Source organism: Asterias amurensis, chromosome 13 (genome assembly GCF_032118995.1).
Source record: "Asterias amurensis chromosome 13, ASM3211899v1".
Classification (NCBI taxonomy): Eukaryota; Metazoa; Echinodermata; class Asteroidea; order Forcipulatida; family Asteriidae; genus Asterias; species Asterias amurensis.
The window spans coordinates 9,757,986-9,772,009 of NC_092660.1; the positions used below are offsets into that span (position 1 = coordinate 9,757,986).

Here is a 14,024-nt window from a genome sequence, read left to right on the forward strand (position 1 = left end):
GATATTAATGAAAGAAAAAAACACCCTTGTCACACGAAGTTGTGTGCTTTCTGATGCTTGATTTCGAGACCTGAGGTCTCGAAATCAAATTCGTGGAAAATTACTTCTTTCTCGAAAACTACGTCACTTCAGAGGAAGCCGTTTCTCACATTGTTTTATACTATCAACCTCTCCCCATTACTCATTATCAAGTGAGGTTTTATGATGATATTTATTATGAGTAATTACCAATAGTGTCCACTGCCTTTAAAGTGAACCACACCACTGGGAATCGAAAGCCAATAAATCCAATCTTAGAATGGCAAAAGAATCCTAAACAAATAAAATTAAGAAAACAACATTAGGCAGGGGAGCGGGAGATGGGGAAGGTAATTCAGAGCTTTCTCTAACATTGCACCTACATGTAGTCTACTTCACTTCCGCTCGACCTCAGAACACAGAACAATCCTTCAATCTTCAAACGACAGCTCATAACACACCTCTTTAAGCAGATACTTTAAATCCTGGACTTTTGACTTTGGAAACCAACACCCTTAAATTGCATTTTTTTGTCAGATACTGTGCGCTTCACAACTGCTGTTTATTATTAATGCTGATTGTCAGGTGGTTCAAGCATTTAAAGGAACACGTTGCCTTGGATCGGTCGAGTTGGTCTTTAAAAGCGTTCTATAACCGTTTGTTATAAAATCGGTATGGTTAGAAAGATGTTGTAAAAGTAGAATACAATGATCTACACAAATATGCCACGAAATTGCGTGGTTTTCGTTTTACCTCGTCGACAAACACGGTCGGCCATTTATGGCAGTCAAAAATTTGACTCCCATAAATGGCCGACCGCGTTAGTTCGCGACGTAAAATGAAAACCGTGCAATTTTGAGTGATACTTGTGTGGATCATCATATTCTACTATCGGTATTGTCTAAAGTATTGTCTAAAGGCCCACACTTAGTGTATCACAACTTATATATAAAATAACAAACCTGTGAAAACTTAGGCTCAATCGGAGTCGGGAGAAAATAACGAGGAAACCCACCCTTGTTTCTGCACGTTTCGCCGTGTCATGACATGTGTTTAAAATAAATTTGTTATTCTCGATATCGGGAATTGATAATTGTTATAATGTTTTCTCAAAAACTAAAGCATTTCATGGAATAATATTTCAAGGGAAGGCTTTCACCATTACCTTCTGTAAACCCTGTAAATTATTTGTAAACCTGTGAACTTTTAATTTTTGTTCTGTTCAGAAAGTACACCCAATGGCTTTAATGTGGAAAACTGCAAATCAACAACTGTGCGTTCAAATGTTTTGCAGCAAGTTGCAATGTCGTAATAGATCGATGGTCGTTTCAAATTAATCATTCTGCCAGGCAAATCCTTTTCAACTTTAGTTTTGCTTTTCGTTTTAGAGAAAGATACCAACCTGGTCACCGCGTAATTTCTACACTACTGAATCTTGGTAAATTCTTTCTGAAGCTCAGTTTGAGCGAGAAAGAAGAATTTAAGAAGTATGTTGTTAATGCGTGCCTGCAGTTTCATCTGTGTACTGTAAGGACAAGATCACTTTCCATACAAACACAGAACGAGCCGCTAAAATTTGCATCTGGCAAACAGGGAGATTTTGTACATCAATCAGGGAGATATTTAGAAATACGTTCAACAAAGAAGAGAAAAAGTTTCCATAATCGGGAGGCTTTCAACTTTTTTCACCAGAACTTGGAAAGATTGGTTGATGTTTAAGTACCAATACCGGTAAATAAGTTTTACGAGCTTATGTTGTTTTTGTCTCACCGAGACAAATTTTTTTTTTGTAAAATTGTTTAACTCATTTCTCAAAAACTACAGCACCTCAGCAATTAATATTTTAAGGGGAAAATTTTACCATCATTTGCTTAAACCTGTGTAAGTTAAATTGTAGAAAAAGTGTTGTACAAAAAGTACCCAAACCCTTTAGAAGTAAACCACATCAGAATTAGTCCTTACCGCTGATCTGGACCGAATCACTTGCCGATGCATTTGTCGGAGAACTATCTCCGGAGAGTTTGTGTATTCCTCTTCCTCCAAGACAAAATCTTCCCGATGCCTATTCCGGATAGATTTCAATCCCTCTCGGGACCCGACTGACCACGATCGCTGCGAGTGACACATGGCTGCCTCCAGATCTGTTTTCCCTCCCGGTCTCGATGACTAAACCGTATTTACGAGTTACTTGTGGCTAACCATTGTTGACGAGGGATTTTTTTGTTTTCTGTGTGCCCCAGACGAAAAAATTACATCACTATAATTCCTGGAAGTTGCTTCGACGAACAAAATATATTATTTCCAATGCTGCTGATGATAACATAATCTCAGCTCTCAAAAAAATAAATAATTAATCTGCGCTGAAGAGACGACAATTTCTGTTCACCCAGACGAAAACATCACCACTCTCTGCGATCTCAACTTTCAAACCTGCCTCTCCGTAGCACGGCAATAAATTTCCATCCTCAAAGAAAAAAACACCCTTGTTGACAAAATTCAGTAAAGATGTCTTCTGTTGTCACTTTAGAGAGCAAGAAGGGTGGGACATGGTCAAAAGCAACCACACAGTCCAAGACCTCATTTCAAAGTACCCTGCCGTGTTTAAAAATTTCTTTTCACCACCGCTGAACACAATATCATTATTCAATCAGCATTCACGCTGCAGCAGACTATTTCCCTGCCCCATGAAAAAACAGCTTATTGTTGGTGCCCCAGATTCCTCAAAGTTGTGTATCAATTTTTATTTTTTTCTCAAAGTGTGTGCGAACTGTTCCGTTGTGGATCATCAACAATTCCTTGGAAAAGTCCAACAATAAACTGCTCTCCTTTTGACATCCCAACAGCGACATTCACAAAGACTGTACTGACAAGCGTCTCGATCAAGATTTTCGCTTCACCGAGACTTTTCGTCTCTGGTTAATTTTTTTCTGTCCCCTCCCATCAGTTATTATTCATGCGGTTTATCTCTGAACAGAGACTGTATGATGGGTGTTGGATTTTCCAAAGTCGATGCCACGCATGGGGGTTTACAATCAAGTCCGGGACTCACCAAAGCTACCCACTTATAATAAATTAACCTCTTTTTTATCTGAATGTTGGTGTGTAAAACAAAGTGCCTTAGCAAACACTTTTAAAGTTGCACACTCTTCTAGAAGATTGAAAATCTTTCACGTGGTGAGAACACGGTTTAAAACAAAGCGCAGTTCGTAGCTTGGTTGGAATGCAAGTTGTGTACACTGGAGAGCATCTTCATTCACAGCAGACCGGTTCTCCAAGGGTTGTTTTTTCCCCCCAAGTATCTCAAACCATAACAAATGCAGCAAGCACATTTCCTAACTCACACAGAATTTCAAGTACAACGGCAAACACAGCATGCACTGTTTTTGAAAAGCCTGTTGGCAAGTCCGACCCCCTTTGTGATTAACCATTTCCATAGAGAAGTTTACCGATGTTTCATGTACATTACATGCATGCCCCGTCCGCGGCAATTGGGAGAAGAACATTGGAGTGCTGTTTGTTTCATCTTCAAGCTCTTTGATTTCTCAAGACGACTGAAGTCACTGATTAAACCGAATGTCCCCCTTGCTCGTCGTTAACTCACAAGGGTCCATGTGCATGCTTTAATCTCACTCCACCCTTGAAACTCTGAAGAAACAGCTTGACAAATACTTATCCTTTAAAAATCCAAAGACATAATATTCCACAAGTTGAGCTGATGCACAGACAAGTGGTTACTCTGAAGGTGAGTAAAGAGCTGAGGTCCGTTAGCGACCATCGGCGATATCTTCGTTTTTTTTCTGTTCAAATAACCTCCAGGATATATGTGAACCGCCGACGAATCCGAGCGGGACAGAAACTCTACACTGACCAAAAAATGGAGAGATGGCAAGAGAGAGAAAGAGAAAAGCACTTGACTCTCGGGAGGCTAGTTTCCAGGGGTCCCTCATTGGCTAAGGGACATCAAGATTCCATCGGAAAATGCTGCGACATTTGCATGTCATTACATTCAGCTCATTGATTGGTTAACACCTCAGGCATTCCGGCTGAACTGCCTCAAGGAGAAAAATTCATATTCCGAAAAGATTTCACACTGAATGTGTCTCACTCCATAACTGCGCTCAAATTAATCTGTTTAAATCACCATTGTGTTCCGAATCTTCCCTCCGGTTCCAGTTGCCGGGAAGACATAGAAAGAAAGAAGAGAGAATCGACTTTTGCGTGGAGTTTGTTAAAGTAAAGAGACAGACTGTGGCAGGCCATCGATATCATTATGGCAACGTTGAATTGGGGTTTGTGCTGGCTTGCTTTTTTACCCAGCGGGGTTGTTTATTTAAGAACACACACACACAATGCATGACTGAGTGAGCTGAATGATAATGACAATGCTAACTCAAATCACCAGATCTTTAGATAAATATTAAATGAAAACTTGGACAGTACAAGCATAACTCGCTGTCTATTATTAAAGGTACATCATTGGTGTCTGTGAGGGTAAGGCCATTTCTGAACTGGCGGCAACAGCTATGGCTACGACTGTTGCCAAGGACACTCAATCCTTATTTCTTGCTTTTTTTTATAAAAGTTTTTCCGTTAGTAAAATAATGATGTCCATTAGACCATTTTCATTTTGCAAAGGGGCACTTCCATAGGAAAAAACTTTTGAAGGGGCACCAAGGCCAAGACAAGGGGCAACAGAGGGCAGGCTTGCCTGTAATTCCAGGCCTGGTACATGTATATGAAGTGTGATAACACAGTCAAGCTGTAGTCAGGTTTATGGTCGTAGCCGCCAATTTGAACATGGTCTAATATTCAATCACTCCTCCAGTTTCAATGAACATCTTATCCAACCAAGGAGGTAAAAATAATTCTCCCTACAAGATGTAACCGACCTGAAAATCTTGCGACAAACCAGGCCAAGGATAAAAAAACACCGGTTGATCTTTCAGAGTTTTTTTTTTTTCAAAAAGAAAAGGACGTAGGTTTTTTAACTTTTCATTTTTTTTCCCTATTAAAAAGATTCTTTTCAAGGAAAGAACCTGGGAGTACAAATTTGCATCTCAATAGACCGTATTGAATAACCCATTTTAGCTATGAAAGTCGCCATCTTGCAGGGCAAACCGTATGCGCGACCAAACGCATACATCATCGAAGCACGCAGCACGCAACATTCCCAGTTTGATTTCTACGGCACATGCATGTACACAAACACGCACACACACAGACGCCATCTTGTAGGTCAGATATTTGAGCCGTGTGACGTAATTATTCAATACGGTGTATATGGGTAAATTCCATCAATCATAGACAGATGAAGCGAAAACACATTACAAATTTAGTCTTTTTGGTGGGGGGGGGGGAAGTGGATTAAAAAATGATGAGGGCTGAGAAGATCATTTTTTTCTTAAACTTGGCCTTGCTATTATAGTTGGGGTTGAATAAAGACAAATTTACAAGAGCAGGATTTGAACCAACAACCAAGTAAGCCATCTCTCCCTATTTTGTCAATATCTTTGCTCAGGGATGTACAATGTGCGATACAACCGTGAAGCGGCAGCCAGTATCAGCTTTTAAAAGTAGATGCAACTTTTTATTTCAGATATCAGATCAAAACCTTTAAAGACAGTGAACACTATTGGTAATTACTCAAAATAATTTTAAGCATAAAACCTTTCTCGGTGACGAGTAATGGGGAGAGGCTGATGGTATAAAACATTGTGAGAAACGGCTCCCTCTGAAGTGCCATAGTTTTCGAGAAAGGAGTAATTTTCCACAAGTTTGATTTCGAGACCTCAGATTTAGAACTTGAGGTCTCGAAATCAACCATCTAAACGCACACAACTTCGTGTGGCATGGGTGTTTTTTTCTTTCATTATTATCTCGCAAGTTCGAAGACCGATTGAGCTCAAATTTTCACAGGTTTGTTATTTTATGCATTATGTTGAGATACACCAACTGTGGAGGCTAGTCTTTGACAATTACCAATAGTGTCCACTGCCTTTAAAGACAATGGACACTATTGGTAATTACTCAAAATAATTATTAGCATAAAACCTGACTTGGTAATGAGTAATGTGGAAAGGTTGAGAGTAAAACATTGTGAGAAACAGCTCCCTCTGAAGTGACGCAGTAATTTTCCACGAATTTGATTTAGAGACCTCAATTTTAGAATTTGAGGTCTTGAAATCAAGCATCTGAAAGTACAAAACTTCGTGTGACCAGGGTGTTTTTTCATTCATTGTTATCTCGCAACTTCGATAACCAATTGAGCTCAAAATTTTCACAGGTTTGTTATTTTTATGCATATGTTGAGATACACCAGCTGTGAAGACTTGTCTTGAACAATTACCAGTAGTGTCCAGTGTCTTTATGTGATACTGACTTGGTAAATTATGGGGTTGAACTAAGACAAATTGACTAGAGCAGGATTTGAACAAACGACCTCCAGATAAGTGCTACTAAGCGACTGTACCTAGCCGTGTATGTATTGCTTTCTCCCTATACACAATTATTTTCTACAAAGATCAGCATCAATATCAGAATCTAGCAATTTCATTCAACTTAGTGACAGCAAAAAAGTACAGCTTCTCCATTAAGAGTTTTTTTTTCTTTCGCACAGACGTAGCAAAGAAAATGCATTGTAAATCAATACACTATGACAGCCCTACGATAAAAATATTCCATTTTGGCCGGGTCTTTTTTTTTGCACAGCTGCGTTATATTGAAGTGTTTTTCATGAATAATAGTACAAATGAGGAATTCTGCATAACAATATGAGAGCTGTCAAATAAAATTCGATCGCAGCTACTCAAGAGACTGTGGGACATTTGTGTGACATAATTTAATCCATAGGGTACAGACATGATAAAGAACAGGGGCCAATTTTAAAAGCAGAGAATATGAGCAGAATACCAGTCGTGGTAGTTTGGATGGTAACCTTGTCCAAGTATAAGCTAAATTTCGTTATAAATACATGTACTTCATCTAGTTTTTGTGCTTTTAAGCAGCTCTATGAAATTGGGCCCTAGTAATATTCGGAATAGACATGGAAACCTGTTTATTTTAAATCTTAAATATTGCTTTTCATTGGCTTGGCAATATTTCTGTATAAATTACAGGCACGTGACTTGTGTGAGAAATATATCTCTCAAAACTTGTGTATTTTGATGCAATTTACAAGCACAAAAATTGGGCCCAATTTCACAGAGCCCAATACACATCGGTGTATGGGTAAAAACCAAAATTAATATTCTTTATCCCCGATGCAAATTTATTATTTATCTATTATATCGTTGCGGTACCCGCTGCCAAAACATAGGATTCGAACTGCCTCTAGCTACCGGGCAACCTCGGTAGTCTAGTTGGTAAGACACTGCTCTAGAATTGCAAGGGTCGTGGGTTCAAATCCCACCTGAGTAACATGCCTGTGATATTTTTTCACAGGACTCTGGAAAGTACTGAGTATACAGTGCTAACACACATCGGTGTATGGGTAAAAACCAAAATTAATATTCTTTATTCCCGATGCAAATTTAACATCTATTATTTCATAGAGCTTCTTAAAGGATTTGGGTACTTTTTCAAAATGTCCATAGATTTACATTAAACTTACAGGGTTTGAAGATAATGATAGTGGAAAGCTTCCCTTCAAATATTACTTACTGAGGTGCTGTAGTTTTTGAGAAATGAGTAAAATATTGTCATGAAAATACGTTTGTAAATGATAAAAATAATTTTTGTCTCATAGAACAAAAATTATTTTCATGACATCGTTTTACTCATTTCCCAAAAAACTACAGCACCTCAGCACGTAATATTTGCAGGGAAGCTTTCTACTATCATTATCTTCAAACTGTGTAAGTTTAGTGTAAATCTGTGGACATTGTGTTTTTTTGTCCTACAAAAGTTACAAAGACCCTTTATAAAGGCACAACATTTTGCTCAAGTAAAACAAATCCTTAATTAGTAAGATCAGATTACCCCAAGACTCCACTCAATTTTTATGCTACATGTAAGTAAACAACGGCTAAATACCAGTCACAAGCAATGTATATGGCATGAAATTTTGGCCAGTAACATACATGTATAAAATAAGCGAGCTATTTTCCTGCTTTAAAGCAATTTTGTTTGCTTTAAAAGCAGCTCTATGAAACTGGCCCCTGGTTTGCTGTAAGATATTTCTTCAACAGTTGGTTGACTTTCTCGTATTTTTATTGACTGTCACATTGTCATTATTCTTCTAAAATATAATCTTACATCCTCCCTTTAAAGTTTGCCACTGGCGTATTTTTCCTTTGACAGACTGTATGCGAATGCTCCCCTGAAGGATCTGATGCAACGGTCGACGTCGTCGTCGGCAGACGGGCCAGAATGACTGCCTCCCGAAAAGAAAAAAAAATCAATAACTGAGTTGGACAACAACGGAGGAGTCTTGGGCCATGCCGCCTTGAGCAATGCAACAGAGAAATGCTTCGCAAAGTGACTGACGTAAGAATCTAGACTAGATAAAACCCCACTGGAATGGGGACAGCTTAGGATGGGGGGAATTGACATAAAGGTTGCGGTTGGAAGGCAGGAAGATTTACGATTGTAAAACACGCTGCTTTTTCATTTAAAGGCAGTGGACACTATTGGTAATTACTCAAAATAATTATTGCCATAAAACCTTTCTTGGTGACGAGTAATGGGGAGGTTGATGGTATAAAACATTGTGAGAAACGGCTCCCTCTGAAGTGCCATAGTTTTCGAGAAAGAAGTATTTTTCCACGATTTTGATTTCGGGACCTCAAGTTTAGAACTTGAGGTCACGAAATCAACCATCTTAACGCACAGAACTTCGTGTGACAAGGGTGTTTTTTCTTTCATTATTATCTTGCAAGTTCGATGACCAATTGACCTCAAATTTTCACAGATTTGTTATTTTATGCTTATGTTGAGATACACCAACTGTGAAGGCTAGTCTTTGACAATTACCAATAGTGTCCACTGCCTTTAAAGGCAGTGGACACTATTGGTAATTACTCAAAATAATTATTAGCATAAAACCTCACTTGGTAATGAGTAATGGGGAGAGGTTGATAGTATTACACATTGTGAGACACGGCTCCCTCTGAAGTGACGTAGTTTTCGAGAAAGAAGTAATTTTCCACGAATTCGATTTTGAGACCTCAAGTTTAGAATTTGAGGTCTCCAGTTTAGAATTTGAGGTCTCCAGTTTAGAATTTGAGGTCTCGAAATCAAGCATCTGAAAAGCACACAACTTTGTGTGACCAGGGTGTTTTTTCTTTCATTGTTATCTCTCAACTTACATGTAGACAACCAATTGAGCTCAAAATTTGTTATTTTATGCACGTTGAGATACACCAAGTGAGAAGACTGGTCTTTGACAATTACCAACAGCGTCCAGTGTCTTTAAAGGAAATGTCATGATTCAAAACATTAAACACAACTGTTCTTAAAATGGAGGGTACACCATTGGGAATGACTTAAAAAATGAATGACCATATAAACTTACTTGGTAAGACCCACTGCAGCTGTTGATACCGTATACGCTTTGAGAAAACAATTTCCTTCAAAGGAATGTGGTTTTATAGAGAGGGACTCAAAAACATTTTAATCTGAGAAACATTTCTGCATAAAACGTTTCTCAGACTGTATACTACAACTACGGATTATTATTTCTACATGTACATGAACATTACCGCACCAGAATATATCAAAAATGCTTCCACCTACCACAAGTTAGTTTTATTGTGTAGATTCTGAAATCTACCTTTTCCTTAAGTTGATTCTTCACAAATCGAGAGATTGAGGACTGATCCATATAGCACAAAATGTCATTGCCAAGCAATTTTGCGCACTACACTCTAAAAACTAGTGAGTTGAATCCAACACTTGCATGAGTTCGGTGAGTGACTACACTTTGAAAGTGTTGGATCCAGCGTTGTGTTTGTTAAATCTAGCATTTTAATATTTTGATCCAACGCAAAAAGGGTTAATTCAACAATTTAAGTGTTAATTCAACATTTCTCAAAAAAATTCCTTTGAATTGTTGGATCAGCTTTTTAAACGTTAAACTGGCACTTAAATTGTTGACCGGATACTTTTAAATGCTGGATTTAACATATAAAATGCTGGATTCAACACTTTCAAAGTGTAGTCACTCACCGAACTCATGCAAGTGTTGGATTTAAAGGAACACGTTGCCTTGGATCGGTCGAGTTGGTCTTTGAAAAGCGTTTGTAACCGTTTTTTATAAAATGCATATGGGTAGAAAGATGTTGTAAAAGTAGAATACAATGATCCACACAAACATGCCTTGAAATTGCGTGGTTTTCCTTTTACCTCGTCGACTAACACGTCGGCCATTTATGGGGGTCAAAATTTTGACTCCCATAAATGGCCGACCATGTTAGTTCGCACAGTAGAAGGAAAACCACGCAATTTCGAGGCAAACTTGTGTGGATCATTGTATTCTACTTTTAAAACATCTTTCCAACCATATGCATTTTATAAAAAACGGTTACAAACTCTTTTGTTTTGACCAACTCGTCCGATCCAAGGCAACGTGTTCCTTTAACTCTTTAGTTTTAAGAGTGTAGCTAGACAGAACTCAAGTTCTGGTGTTGCAAGAGTGTGGGTCCGGGCCTTAGCAAGGTGACATTTGAGTCCTTCAGCAAGACACTTGACAATAATTAATTTGACATTTGGATGGAACATAAAGCCTATGTTCCCTGTCATGTTTAATTATGCACATGGAAGACACACACACATAATCATACAAAGTTCTCCATGGGGATTGCCCCGGTGTTTCTGGCATGGTCTTGCAGCAATATGTGCTACCTCATCTTGCATGCTCACCTTCTAACGCTTTCAAGGTGTTACATTATGGTTGCTACACCTCAAGAAATCATTCTTACCAACAAGCCCCTCCTAATACAGCATGATAATTTGAAGCTACATGTATGTACGAGTGCCATTTAAGACAGACATGGCGCATTACAAAATTGTTAGATAAAAATGTGCACTTTTCAGTAATGTAAAGTGCACATTTTTATCCAACAATTTTGCAGTGCAAAACAATTCTAGCTGAACGCGCTTTTTGCACACTGAATGGTTAATTCAAAGGGAGGGTATACATACATGTACCTTTAGTAATTACTCCAAAAATTAATGGTCATACAAACTTACTTGGGAAGAAGCACTGCAGCTGTTAATATGTGTTTTTAAGAAACATTTCCTTTCAAAGGAGTGTGGTTTTAGAGAGGGATTCAAAACATTTCAATCTAAGAAACGTTTCTGCATAAAAAAAATTCTCAGAATGTGTATTGAATTTATGGATAATTCTTCCTCCATGCACATAACTGCTCCAGAATTATAAAAAAATACACTACAAATGAAATTTCACAGATTATTTTTTATTGCAGGCCTAAACTACATTTATAAAGGTTTTTAAAAACAAACCAAACAGTTTCAAAAACCAAAGGTAAAGGCCTACTATGCCTTTAAATAATAGCAAACGAGGAGCTTTGAGTTGTAACTGATATTTTCGAGAAAAAAATCGTTAATGGCCTGACGTTTCGACCCAAGCAGGCTAAATGACAACCATTTTTTTTTTTTTTTAGGGGGGGGGGGCAATTTATACATGTAACTAGGTCCTATTGGTCGTTAAAGGGAAGATACACGTTTGGTAATTACTCAAAACAAATATTAACTTAAAAACTGAATTGGTAACGAGCATTTGAGAGCTGTTGATAGTATAAAACATTGTGGGAAACAACTCCCTCTGAAGTCACGTAGTGTTTGAGAAAGAGGTAATTTCTCACTAAAATAAGAAAAGACTTCTAGCTAGAAGTCTTTTATACTTATCTGAAAGCACGCAAATTTGTCCAAGGGTGTATTTTCTTTCATCATTTTCTCGCAACTTCGATGACCAATTGAGCCAAAATTTTCACAGGCTTGCTATTTTATGGTTATGATGGGATTCACCAGGTGAGTAGACTGGTCTTTGACAATTACCAAACGTGCAGCTTCCCTTTAAACAGTCAAATGTTATTCTATTTTCTCTGATATTTTTTGCGTAAGGAAATAAGGAACATTATTCTCAGTACACTATTTATGTTCATTCCTACAGAAACCAACAGTGCTTTCACAAACCATCCATGTGCAATCCATCAGACCACCTAAAGGTCCTACGGATAGTGCATATATATACTTCGGTAACTCTGCTTCTTACTTTAACTCCAGGCAAACGACACCATCCCTGAGCAAAGGATAATATTTCACTCAGCTTAAACGGCGGTCCATATCGAAAGGAATGAGGGGGAAAGTTTTTTCTGCAGACATATCACCGGGCATGACATTTGTAGCAAGCATGATCATGAAGCGGGGTGCGTGGGCCGTGGAATGTTAACGCAGAGAAGAATTTTTTTCAATTTTCAATTTCACTTTTGGGAGGTGAAATTATTGGCAGACTTAAACTTGGTGTAGAAGAAAATTCCAAAATTTCTATTCCTTTTTTTACAATTAATTAAACATTCACAGAATGAAGCTATTTTTGTTTGTTTAACAGCTACATGATATGAAAGGTCGAAGACAATACTAGACAAATTCCAAACTTGACAAAACAAAAAAAAATCGTAATAACCAGTCCAGGTAAGGATTATCAGCAGAAAACTGTAAATTTCCTTTCTGTGTTAAAATTGGCTTCTTTTCTCAAACAGAACACATCTTTAAATCTTCTCATCTGTTGTCATGGATACGAGAAGAAAAGGAAAAAAACCTGTTACAACTGCACAGATCTGGTTCTTAATTCAGCCAAGTCGTAAACCATCTCCTTGAAAGGTCTAAGGCATGCCCATTTGGGGATGGACCAATTGGGAATGACCAGAGATAAAAACTCCCGGTATAGAAGGAATTGAATGCACGCATCCGGCCATCATATCACAAACATCATTTTCACTCCAATTTCTGTGAGCTGATTTTGAAGAAGAAATTTAAATCTCTTAGCTGTGAAATTACAAAGATTGCAAAGCACACTTGGAAAGGGTACCAGCTAAAATTGAATGTAATGCACAGTATTTTTGGCTTGTTGACAAGTACGGCTACAGTAAGGGCACAAACAAATTGGCTTAGAAGACATAGGTTACCAGCCAAAAATGGCATCAAGCGCACAGGCTGCCCCAACTATATTTAAACTTGAAAATTTCATTTGACAGTTCTTTAAAAAAAAATTCTAAAAAAAGATTTTAGACTTTATTATAAGTTTGAAATCAAACAGCACGTGTGATTTTTGCAAAACCACAATTTGCACGGTGAGCTTTATTTTAAATCAATTTACCATAAAGATTAACTTATTTTTGCCATTTCCAATCTAAACTTTCTTCAGTTGAAAAAAAAAACTCAGGAGAAAATAATCTTGAAAATTGGGGGCTTTATTTACACAAAATAAGTCTATTCTAAAAAGTCATATGGCTGCTATTTTGTTTTTCAAAACAAACAAGAACAGGTCTTCTTTTATTTGTCCCGAATCAACCAATACAATCAAAGAAAATCACATTTTCCTTACTTCACAGATGAACAAATTTCTATAAATATACAACAGACTCTAGAGATGTGAGAATTCAACATGCCAGTAAAAAAAAAAAAGGGCCTCTTGCCGTATCCATAAAACCATCCAATCACAGATGCAAGGGTCTTGGGACCAGCTAATGGACTGACCGCGGTACTACACCCGAACCAAGTCTCCACACCCTAGAGGCTAAAAACACATTAAAATCTTCTCCATTTCAGGATTCTTCTTCCTTTTTTGCCTTGCTTTATTTTGTGGCTTTGGCGACGCAGGGCTTTCCTGCGCCGAAAAAAAGGCAAATAACATTTAATTGTAAACTGCGGCACGATATTACCAGACTACATTGTACAACTACGTACAGACTGCCTCTGGCACTTCCGAGCTCTACAACTAATTTCACTGAAATGTAGAGGGGTTGTTACTTAATTAAAGAAAATAC

At 37.8% G+C, this 14,024-nt stretch overlaps 1 protein-coding gene across 7 annotated transcripts in view; it reads right to left on the reverse strand.

Annotated features, from left to right (window-relative positions):
• Positions 1-14,024, reverse strand: part of LOC139945907 (microtubule-associated serine/threonine-protein kinase 3-like) — a 107,255-nt gene that overhangs the window by 83,764 nt on the left and 9,467 nt on the right. The window contains exon 1 of one of the 7 annotated variants that reach the window (XM_071943419.1): positions 1,981-4,250. The exons of the other annotated variants lie outside the window; for them this stretch is intronic. Coding sequence (XP_071799520.1) covers positions 1,981-2,145 — 165 coding nt within the window. The 5' untranslated portion in view covers positions 2,146-4,250. Of the gene's footprint in view, positions 1-1,980; positions 4,251-14,024 lie in introns of those variants that run through there. 7 annotated transcript variants of the gene reach the window in all.